Source organism: Alosa alosa, chromosome 7 (assembly GCF_017589495.1).
Source record: "Alosa alosa isolate M-15738 ecotype Scorff River chromosome 7, AALO_Geno_1.1, whole genome shotgun sequence".
Taxonomy (NCBI): Eukaryota; Metazoa; Chordata; class Actinopteri; order Clupeiformes; family Clupeidae; genus Alosa; species Alosa alosa.
Genome location: NC_063195.1, coordinates 20935670 through 20947664, shown reverse-complemented (window position 1 = coordinate 20947664; position 11995 = coordinate 20935670). Strand labels below are relative to the sequence as shown.

Genomic DNA, 11995 nt, shown 5'->3' with positions numbered 1-11995 from the left:
CTCTGCATGGGCGGGTTTTCTTATGTCTGGGCCGACATGACACAGAGTTTAGCTTACTGTTTTTGTTAACTGTCTTCTGTTCTGTTCCGTGAATTGAATCAGCAGAGTGTGGACCACCCTTGAACACAAACGTGTTAATTACTTACAAAGCTCTGAACACTGGGTCTAACAGAGTGTGGACTATGTTATTCTGGACGTTCAGTAAATATTTTCAATTGACACCTGTACAGGAGGACAGGACATCTGACAAAGAGGCATATAGGCTATAGCGTGCTTGTGGGGGTAAGAGGGTTAAGGCTGCCAGTCTTATGACGGATATGTTGCTGGTATAACATAAACAGCAAAGAAAAAGAATGACTGACTGACTATTATTGGGCTTCAAATGGACTTTGAGCTGCGATCTAGGCCTATAAAGGGCAACAAGTCACTTGTTTTCAGGCAACATTTTATTTTATTTATTTGTTTGCCTTCAAGTCGTTTGCCACGTTGAACTCACCTCTGGGTTCAACACCAGCGCTAAGAACCAGCTAACGGTTCCCCAAGACTCCAAGGGTTCTGGAAGCCAAGGAGGGCGCCGCTGGGGTAGACGGTCAGCCGGTGCTGGAGGCTCGCGGTTTCCAATTTCCATGTTCATGGGCTCAAAGTCCGAGAAGGGACCTGGTGATGGCAGCAGCAGCGAGGAGTCGGCCGAGCAGCGAGGAGTCGGCTGAGCAGCGCGGAGAACTGTGGACCCTCTACGGCATTTTCCAGCTGAGCGACCGCGTCATGTGCAATTCTAGTTCCGTGCCATCACTGAACATCTGTCAGATGGACTGCCAAGGTAACTTAAAAAAGTCATAGCCTAATATTACGTTGCCATTTAGGATGCAATAATGTCATTGTCAGCTCAATTCTTACAGTATTTTATTTTCCCCCCTAAGCCTTTCTGGATGATGACATTGCTGATGATATCGCCTGCGCTGTAAAAATTATACCCAAAATGTAAGTGGGATGAACATAACATAGGCCACTGTGGTTGTTTGCAAAGAAGGAATTATCACAACACATGTTTCTTCTCATGTCGGATATTTTATATCTCATAAACAGGATGTCCAACCCTGATGAACAAACAGAGGCCAAGGCTCTCTTAAAGAAAATGTGAGTATAGCAGAAATAAGGCTATAGCTTACAGTACTAACGGCAAGTGTTCAAGTCGGCCTGTCATCTTGTTTGAGGAAAGGACATTGCAGTAGCCTGAATCGCTTCGCCTATAAATAAATGCGGCTTATTGTCTGCAACATCGCTTAGTTATATAATCGGGGTTATTTCCTAAAATAAACACGGTATTTTTGTATGTTATTATGTACATTTTTTGTTTTAAACGTATTTAATGGTGATTGCCATGAATAACCAAACCTAGCCTATCTAGCGCCGTGTTTTCTTTGCATGCCCCACAAGCTGCCAGTTTGTAGCTATGCCAACATCTGTTTAGCTTTTCTCTCTTGTCGCAGGATGGCGCTGTTGTTCCAGCCGGAATGCAGCGCTGTAAAGTACAAGGAGTTCTTTGCCGCCTGCCAGTGAGCAACTCAAGGCCATGTTGTAAGAGTAGGATAAATGCAATCATTCCCTATTTGCATTTTGTAGAGTAGTAAAATTGCAACAGTTCTACGCAATCACGCCTTCTCAAAAGAAATAATAAAACGCATAGATTTCTGCAAAATTTATTTTTTGAGTTTTTTGGAGTTTGTCCAATTCAAATAGACAAATTGTTCAGATGGAGATAGCACAGAGGGGTTGGTTGAGAGACGTTTCTGACTACTGCCCCCAGGTCAGATGAAAGGTGTTATAGAGGCGTCCCTTTGTACTGTAACAATCTCAATTCATTCAACTGGTCGCTTCACAAAATCCCTCTCTTCCTCTCCCTGTCTCTCTCTCTCTCACACACACACACACACACACACACACACACACACACACACACACACAGAGAGAGATACCCCGTTTGCTCATTCTTAAATGTAAAACTAAAGCTGACTTTTCTGGATTATTGCTGACCTATTGTCTCAGTCAAAGGGAGAAGAGAAGGCACAGGTCATGTTTCTGTGTCCGGAGAGGATCAACGCCTCAGGAGGCTATGAAAGGGAAATGTGAAACCACATTGTAGCTTATTGAAAATAATTGTCCTACATTGTGTTCAACTTTTCAAACAAAGAATAAGGAAATGGGCCACTGAAATACATAGGCTATACATTACAGATTACACATTTTACCCCAAAAAGCAGGAACAATTCCCATGGAGTGCTCTTTGAATGGTCTTTAAAAGGTTACTGTTTTGAAAAAACATAGACTAGCGACAGCTAAACAGTACCATGACTGTCAACATAGTTGTAGAGTTAAGGAGAAACTAGTTGGGCTACTTCTTAAATATCCTTTATGAATCGACGTAGTTTACCGTGTAAGTTGAGACCTGGTTTTCACTGACATGGTGGAGTGGTATATTGTGTGAATGGTTCCTTATGAATGAAATGCTTTAGTCTATGTGTTCTAATGTAATGTGGTTAATTGGCTAATTGGCATACACATGGCAGTATGTGAATCTAAACACTTTATTTAAAAAATAGCAAACATGTTGTTTACATGTTATCTATGGTATGTTACAATCAATGTTATACATTCACATTATGCAGACACAATCAGATGATGATGCAAAGAGATAGATAGATAGATAGATAGATAGATAGATAGATAGATAAATTATGGGTGGAAGTAAAAATTAAATGGAAAATGGGCATTACACTTTAAGTATAATAGCTAACTTGACCCGACATCTTCCCTTGCATTTTGAAACAGACTTGTCTCAAGCCTGAATGACCAAGTGAAAACTGACATTCGTTAAGCTAAAAGGACTAATATGACCAAAGTATGTTGCACACAGCCATGAGTTGATCCCCTGCACTGGACCAGATTACACATGTCTACCCCAATACCTCATCACAGTCTTACTTCCTAGGACTACGTCTCATAGTCGACCATTCTCCGGAGAGTGAGTTGTCCCGTGGCCCCATGCAAGAGCAATACCTGCTGGCTGCTCAGGTGGTTATTAAGTAGTCTAATCCAAAGACAATGGTGTGGTTTCCAGCATCCCATACATTAGGCTGAGGTTGGAACCCCATTGTCCAGCACAATTCGTTCTCCTTTTCGTGGCTACTCAGCATTGCTTATCGACTGTTGGGCATTAAATCTGCGAAAAAACAAATGAAGATTGACAGAAATCTTAACTGAAATTAGCGGTTGAATGGTTAATTTGAGCCCCACTACCCCAACAGTCACACGTAGCGCCCGCTGGATTTAATTTCCGGGCAGAGCTTGGCCTCCAGGTCCTCTATCTTCATGAAGTCAACGTCTTTGGAGCTGGTTAGGCTTGCGGCCCGCGTGATCTTGGTGAGCGTCTCTTCGTAGGGCGGCGGCAGGTACACCATGAGGAAAACGCCGTCGGACACGTCGGAACTGGTGCTCGGAAGCCTCTCGGACTTGCCGGTGAGCGAGGAGAGGATCTCGACTCCGCTCTCGGCGTCCTGGAAGTCCAGCGCGATGACGTTGGCGAGGCTCAGCTTGCTCCGCGAGCACCCACGATAGAGAAGTAACACCAAGATGCAGAGAGCGAGAAGGGTCGTTGCAGACAGGACGATGTAGAGGATAATCTCAGAACTGGTGTCCTCATTGTTGGAGAGCTCGTTCCAATGGTAACCCTTAAATGAAAACAATATGTAAAAGTTAACATAGTAACAACCAATTAACGCATCGACACATATCAGGCCTATCAATTACCTTTTATATGTCATTAGCGAGCGAGTACATTGATTCAGTTAATGCATGGTGAGGCCAAGTCCTCGTTTTGCTGTAGTGGCAATCAACAGTGAGGATATGGTGAGGATATCATTGTCAACATGCACTGAAAGTGGGTCTAAGTGTCTGTGTTCTCCAGACTGGAATTGACTTTGTATTTTAGGCTGTGCCATTCGGCGCCGGATGATCAGCCTTGGCACTCTGTGTGGAATTATTTTGACAGTGCAATCAGCAAAGTGGTTACGGCGCCCAACACAGCTCTCAGATAGGCCTACGTCACTGAATGAACAAACCACAACAGTATGAGTGACCGTGACCTTGAGACGTTTTTTTTTTTTCATGTCTAGTTAAGCGTGTCCCATATTTCACGCGGAACCTCCATCCGCGTCTAATCACTAATCACATAATGCCGCCCTCTCTCGCCTGATGACTCTGGCCCTGTTTTCAATCCTCGGGCACTCTGCGGCGCACTCCAATATCCCCAAATGAACCAGGAATTTGGTTTGAGGGTCCACCATTACTGCCAGTTGCATCTAGCCTGGCCCCGCCCATCTTCTTTCAAGAAGGTTTAGAACACCATAGTTCATAACCGATTCCCCCAGACAAGAAAAATGTGTTGGAAAAATACAGAAATGTATTTACAGCAAAGGTAGACCCACATACATTGTTTCCTTAATGTTAATGCTGTTTATTGTCAGTTTGTAAAGTTTAGGCGAAGTAGGAAGTGTTGTTAGGAATCTCAATGTGATTGGTAAGGCTGGGTTTCAAAGTTAGTGTCCGTCGAGATGCAAGTGTTGTAAACGTTTCCCAATCAAGAGTCTCCAGACTCTATTCACTTCGTGAAAGTCTGGATTTTTCCAGCCTATGTGGCATCGCAGTTTGTCAACTAAATCACTAAATCCTTGCAGAAAACTATTCAGTGTCTTCCAATGCAGGCCCACCACCGCTAATTGCACAAATAATGAAATAATATATATTTTTTATAGTAGCCTAATTAAAAGTTTGATTGCAAGTCTAAAAGAGAAGAATGTAGGCTAGATTATGTGTATTTGTAGTGAAGAGACGATTAAGTGCAGGTGGTGGTGCAGTCAGAGATTTTACGCGATTTCAAGCCCTTTTTTGTCACATTCAGCAATCGTCTCCTCACGACCGCTAGCTGCCGATTCCGTGATTACACTGTCTACAAAAAAGCCCCGGTTCCGAAAACTGGAAACATATAGTGGGGGCAGCCTGCCCCGAATCAAAAACGAACGCCTGGGTGGAATTTCTCTGGGAATAGCCTAGGGGTGAGCTACCTCTTTGCCGTGTTTTCGTTGGTCCTTAAAATATAATGTAGGCTACGTTTGTATGTTTTTACATGTATGTTTTTTATGTACAAAAGCGTCTGCTAATACATTTAAATATAAAGATAAATCATAAACAAACACGACTTCCTGCGAAATCCATGACGTCTCCTTTAACTCACCTTTGAACTTGAACTTGAATTGCCGAGTTTAAACCAGCTGCGCGAGTAAGCGCCATGGACAGCGCACGCGGTGCTGAAAATGTCACTCGACAGAACTCGTGTCTCCCTCAAGCCTACTGCCTACCCAGTATCTTTGCTCAATTTCACAACATTACAGGCGACATGGTGGATTTAACCTTGTAAAAAATATATTTCTGAAAGACATTGCACTGCTGTGAAAGACTTTGCCCTGCGTGTGTTACACCAATGGCCACACTGATTACCAAGATTTACATTTCTTCTAATTTCTTTTTTTTACACCTGTTGATTTGGGGTTAAGGATTTGATCAATGATAATCTAATCAAATTTGTCTAAATATACCTTAATGGCCTCAAGAAAGTTGATTGTGGCAGAAGCTTCGAGCAATGGGAACTTTACTCACCTGGAGTTGCTTCTCCAGAGGAGGTGGCGATGGAGCCCCCGTCACCCAGTCGTAGGTTCCCCGGCCGGCCGGTCCAAATTTCATCCAACTACTCTCTTTCAGAGTCCGCATGGTGCTGGTGGCGCAAGCAAAGTCGTGGCGGAGACAGTAGCGAATGCCTCCTGAGAGGACAAGAGCGTGGAACCACGACCGGCCGTGTGGACTGACAGAACGAAGTCTGATGTGGGAAGGAGAGAGAGACAGAAAACAACACCCACCCGCGCGGGAAACCGCCGGATAAACGAGTGGGAGACGATTGTAATCGCGAGGGAGGGGATGTGGCGTGATAAGCGGCAACTCACACGCACACACATGCAGATCCACCAGTATCCAGGGCAGCTGGCGGCCAATGACACCGCGCGGGGGCAAAGCCGCAAGGCAAAAAAGCCGCAAGGCAATTTTCACGAAGGGGATTTACACAGCTGCATGCATCAGGATTTGGTCTGTATTTATAGCCTACAGCGCCATGGATGCAAGCGAGCCATGGGTGTCGGTTTTTATAGCCAACCGTGCCACTGTATAGGGGCGTGGTTCTCCAAAAAAAGAAAAAACTTCAAGCACGTGTAGCACACTTCTGAAACCCCATTTATAACCCTGACAGCTGTGCAAACCGAAGAGCATGTATGTGTCTGTGTGTATGTGTGCAATACTGTGTGTGTGGTAATCAGATTCACTTTGAACTTCTAGGTACACTGTCACAAACATCTGTTGAGTTTGGAGGGATGAGCGCGCGGACTGCTTTGTTTTGCGGAGTCAGTTGAATCTCGCCCACGTGGACTGCCACACAACCACAACGAAATGCAATTCGTTCAATATTTTATCCTGTTACGTGTAAAGTCTAGAATTGTATCATCCAATGTTAATAAAATAAAATGTTAATAAAATGTGTTCCCTATTCGAAGACTCAGGGAAGCTCAGGCTCAGTCATCTCTCAAGTTACCCATTTACTGGTCCATCATCCAATGGCCATTGTCCAAACTCAAATTATAAATAAACACTCAGGCATATATATATGTAATCAGTGGCTGTCCATGCATGGCAACACACAAATTGTTTCTCAGGGAAGAGTGATAAAAAGCAATAACAAGGATGGGGAATATGTATTGTCATGCCCTCAAAATCAAATATTTCACTAAGCCTTATAGCATTTTTTTAAATTAATTGAAAAACCTTCAATGGTAACGTAGGCAAGATCAGACGATACCTGTCACTTTCTGAAAGTTAAATGCAGTCATTTCTTTAAACAGTATATTATGTTCTCCCAGTCACAAATGACATCTTTGAAGTGATGACTACACTACAGAGCTTATACGATCTACAGTAAACCTCCTCCTTGGACTGCCCACCACTGCATTGCACTCATCACAATCAAATGAGCGTTTCGGAGTTTGTTAAATGTTATTTCAGCTTCAAATCAATAGTTCCTCACCAACACTTACTAGATCAGTCATAGGCAGCTGTAAACCGGCCTTAACAGAGTCAGGCCCCGTTTAACTGCAGCTGTCACTGTAATGTGACTTTTAATACTTTCAGGTATAATTAGTGAAACAAACAAACAAACAATAAACAAATAGCAAGAAGAGCATAATAAAACCCCACAAAGCTCTCCCTCTGTTGTGCTGCTTGCCCTCTATTATCTGTCTAGTCTATTTTAAAATAGCTACAGTACATCAGGATAAAGGAGATGCATGGAGGACCCCTGGCATGAGCTGATGTTTTTCTCCTCAGGGGGTGTGTGGAGACATCTGCACCATTTCAGCACAGCCACATGTTAGGAGTCGGACACAAATACAGACAGACAGATAGACAGACAGAGCAATTTATTGATTTTTTTTATAACAAGCATTTATCTTTGAGTAGCTTTGAGTAGACTTTGCATTGTTTCCATTTTCTAAAAGAGCCAAAGGAAGGTTGGATTACCTTTTGTAGTTATGTCCTTGTAAAAGGTTTAGTTTGTCTTTACCCTAGACTGTTAGTATACTCACATACTCACAGAAGTATACTCACAGAGTAAGTACTAATAGTCTTGATTTCACATAGTACATGATACCAATGACTAGGCTTGATCGCCTGTAATCTCTGATCAAATGCTATATTCCCCTGACCCAGCTGTGCTATGCAGGTCAGGGGGGTATTCCAAGTACGTGGTTTAGTGACAAACCTGGGTAAGTTAACTCAGAGTAAGTGGTAAACCTCCTACAACAAGAGCCCTATGGCATTGTTTTGTTAGGAAAAAGAAGCCACACAGCTCTTCTATTAGGAGGTTTACCCCATACTCTGAGTTAACTAACCCAGGGTTGTCACTAAACCACGTACTTGGAATACACCCCAGGTTGGACCATCTTACTCTCCAAACAGATGTCTGTGATCTGATCTCATCACTTCCCCTTTCCACAGCAGGTTCTGCCAATGGCCCAAATTGATTCCAATCTGGACACGAGTTAGCCTAGAAATCTAGATGCACCCTAGCGGCGGCAAATTAATTTGCTCAGCCTGTACGTCTAGTATCAAACCATAGGAATTTCTATTGGCTGACGCCGTGGACTTCATCCAATCACAGCACTATAATTTGTTAGAGAGTCTTAAGGCTGGCTTAACAGGATAACGACAGTCCTGTGACGGTGAATAACAAGGAAGGTGTCTATGGCTAACGAAGAGCGGTTGTTTGAATCTGGCGTCAACTTTGGAGGAGTTGGACTTGTGCTTTTCTTTGAAAGTTGAGCAACACAATGCACTTAAGTAATTCCTTTCGAAGAAGGATGTATTTGCCGTTTGCCTGCCCCGGATACAGAAGCCTGGGCGGATATGGTCATACACCAAGCTGTAAGGATGCTGGCCTATTGCGAACACTTGCACTTGTACACTTTACAATTTAGGCAGTTTGAAAGACAATTCTCTCTGAGGTCCCCTTGGATTATTTGCTAGTATTTTATTGACTGTCTATGGTAAATGGTTCGATTCCAGACTATACATTTCAAAGATATAGGATGGCCTTTGTATGTCTGGCCAGGCTAGACTTTGAACTTTGACTTTGAGTACTTTCTGTGCTTCCTCAACGACACTGTTGTGCCTCTGAGAGTTTAATGGAAAAATAAAATAAAACAAACAAACAAACAAACAAACAAACAAATAAATAAATAAAACAAGACCAGACAGGGACATGTGCCTCTCCTCCCCTGCCCTCCCAAATGTCCAAATCGCTGATGGCGCCATGGCCTCCCTGTGGTGTCCAAATCCCAAAAGCAGATATAAAAATGTTGTAGCCGATTAGGTTGATGTTCTGCCCAGTTAGTGTCCGCCGGTACTGTAGGACACAGCACAGTGGCAAAGTGCGAGTAACACGCTGTTCCCTTCTCATGGATTTATTTATTTTGGTTGTTTCGTTCCGTTTTGTCCACTTCCCCTTCTAAAAGCTTTGTTCCCTGTTAGACTGCCATGGGGTCGACTTTTCTTTTTACTCATTCATGTCTTTTCATTCACTTTTTTTTTATTGTTCCTCTTTTTTCTGTTTACATCAAACACTAGCTGAGAGTATTGCTCATCTTTATGACTAATCAACTATTTTCCAACGTATCAACGTCACATGCTCTGCAGCTGCACAACATCTCATGCACACCTCTTGCACTCTTTCTCTTTGTCTTTGGACAAATAGGTTAAACTCCGAAAAAGCCTCTACCTACTTTCGGTCATTTCAACTCTGAATGGCCTTTATCCTCGTCCTGTCATTCGAACACTGAATGGCCTCTACAGGTCTTGTCAACAGAAAAAACTTTGAAACATATCCACTGTCTCGCAATCAACCCCCTCCACACACAATAATTCCCACTTCCACTGTGTCATTTGAAATGCAGAAAACTAGAACAAGAACGTGACAACAGTGGTAACTTTGTAATAATGTGTAACTTTGTAGTTTTGAAATAGAAAATAGTGCTGCCTTATACATTTTTCATTAGAAAATGCTTACAGTGTAAACTGTCATATTGACGACAAGACAAAACAGTTTGACTATCTTGAAATAAACAATGGCATCATGAATTGCACTTACCATTTTGTTGGCATAAATATTTGCTTTGAGGCATAAACTAAGCATTTTGAGAAAGATACATATTTTTGCAGGTTATCCACTATGTGGTCCAGTTTGCATTTTGAGAAGCACTGTTGTGCAAACGTGCATTATGATTTGAGAAATGCACCAAAGCGACCAAGAAAAACTGGAATTATAAAAAATGTAATTGTAAATAAATTAGAAAAATATAAATTATAAAAATAAAAATTCTAATGTCGGTATTTGCTAATGAAAATGTTCTTCAAAAAGTGGTACATTTTTGCATACTGCCCCTTTAATATTTGCTGGTGCACTGCCAAAGATTACAGAAACCCCACACACACAGGGAAGGGGCCTCCGTTCATGAAATCCGTTAATGTCCCTTGTCTGTCCAGGCTGCCCTCATCCAGGTGATCCATTTCCGCCAGAGCAGCAGATCAGACTAGGTCATGGCTCATGAGGGTTTTGGCCCAGGTGTGTGTGTGTGTGTGTGTGTGTGTGTGTGTGTGTGTGTGTGTGTGTGTGTGTGTGTCTGTGTGCGTGTCTGTCTGTGTTTGTGTGTGTGTGTGTGTGTGTGTGTGTGAGCCACCCATCTAGGTCATCAAATGTGGCATCATCACTCTCGGTCTCTTCACATCTCTACCCCCCCCCCTCTCTCTTTCTCTCTCCATCCACCCCACCAGCCACCCGTCTCAGTTACCCTACATGCCTCTTCCTGCCACAATTACACCATCCATCTGTCTGTCTGTCTCCGTCCATCCATCCATCCGTCTGTCTGTCTCCGTCCATCCATCCAGCCGTCTGTCTGTCTCCGTCCAGCCGTCCATCCGTCCAGCTCTCCACTGGGTGTTCCCCAGGGCCCTGCCCCGACACTGCACCAGACCCAACATGTCACCAGACACAGACATCAGACAGAGCAGGACGGGACACAGCGGGCCAGCCGCCCGACCTCTGACCTCTGAACCAGACAGACGGAGGGGAAATGGGAGTGAGAGAGAGAGGGAGAGAGAGATAGAAAGGGATATATATATATATATATATATATATATATATATATATATATATATATATATATATATATATATATATATATATATATATATAAGAGAGAGCTAGTAATGTCAATAAAGCTAATTGAATTTAATTGAATAGATAGATAGATAGATAGATAGATAGAGCAAGTCAGGGAGAAAGGGGAAGAGTCCAGGTCAGCCTGCTGTCAACACTGATGGTGGTGCTCACAACTAGACAGTGGGATTCTGAAATGGGGTCGATTCTCACGTTGATTCCCATATAATCTGCGAGTGCATATGTGTGTGTGTTTATCCGTCCATTTAAGCCTGTGTGTGTGTGATTAAGTGTGTAAATCTGTGAGCACATAATATATGTGTGATTAATGTTTATGTTGTGGTGGAACTGAGAGTGTGTATGTGTGTGTGTACGCATAATTAAATATGCCATTTAAAATAATTACGAGGGACAGTGTTCAAGAGTCTATCTGCATGTGCACATGCATGCCTGCACACACATGTGTGTGTGCGCATATGAGAGTCAGCTCCAGGCAGAGGAAAATGGCGTAGAGGCCATTCAGAGTGTAAAAGAGATGAACCCTGTAGAGGCCATTCAGAGTTCGAATGACAGGACGAGGATAAAGGCCATTCAGAGTTGAAATGACCGAAAGTAGGTAGAGACTTTTTCGGAGTTTAACCTATTTTCCCAAAAGACAAAAACAGGGTCAAATGATGAAAGCATATGGTAATATTTGGGGCATCTGTTGCAGTCGTGTTTTGTAGTGAGTGACGCATGACGCGTAACAGACCTGAACATGAGACATGAGGCACGAGACACGAGACACGAGAAGGGGAATCGCTCACAATCTGCGTTCCTTTTCCAATCCCCAGAGCAGAGACTTTAGGCTACAGTTCAGTAAGCAAGTGGTAAGTCAATAAATTGTATTTAAAGCACATTTTTAAAACACAGCTTTCACTGACCAAAGTTAACAAAATAAAACAAAATGATAATATACAAGTAAACAGTTGTTTATTTCAGACACAGTACAAGGGGAGAAACATAATAATAATAATAATAATAATAATAATAATAATTTGTTTATTCAGGGAAATTTGACTGAGACCAGACAGCTATTTTACACCAAAGCCCTGAAGGGGAGAAACACAGCCCACATGCAACACATGGACC

At 42.8% G+C, this 11995-nt stretch overlaps 2 protein-coding genes across 4 annotated transcripts; one reads left to right on the top strand and one right to left on the bottom strand.

Annotated features, from left to right (window-relative positions):
* The first annotated feature begins 449 nt into the window (after positions 1 to 449).
* Positions 450 to 6534, top strand: LOC125298161 (alpha-lactalbumin-like). Of its 3 annotated transcripts, none has more exons than XM_048248873.1 (4): positions 450 to 820; positions 921 to 981; positions 1087 to 1137; positions 6439 to 6534. In XM_048248873.1, the coding sequence occupies exons 1-4, from the start codon at positions 664 to 666 to the stop codon at positions 6461 to 6463; spliced, it is 294 nt and encodes a 97-aa protein (XP_048104830.1). In that variant the 5' UTR covers positions 450 to 663; the 3' UTR covers positions 6464 to 6534. The 3 variants fall into 3 exon arrangements, with proteins under 3 accessions (XP_048104830.1, XP_048104829.1, XP_048104828.1); XM_048248872.1 differs by lacking the exon at positions 6439 to 6534 and adding an exon at positions 1491 to 1677; XM_048248871.1 differs by lacking the exon at positions 6439 to 6534 and adding an exon at positions 1472 to 1677.
* LOC125298160 (small integral membrane protein 28-like) lies at positions 2634 to 6080 on the bottom strand. The gene is made up of 2 exons (XM_048248870.1): positions 5713 to 6080; positions 2634 to 3728 (listed from the first exon to the last, which is right to left on the bottom strand). The coding sequence occupies exons 1-2, from the start codon at positions 5821 to 5823 to the stop codon at positions 3306 to 3308; spliced, it is 534 nt and encodes a 177-aa protein (XP_048104827.1). The 5' UTR covers positions 5824 to 6080; the 3' UTR covers positions 2634 to 3305.
* Positions 6535 to 11995: the final 5461 nt, after the last annotated feature.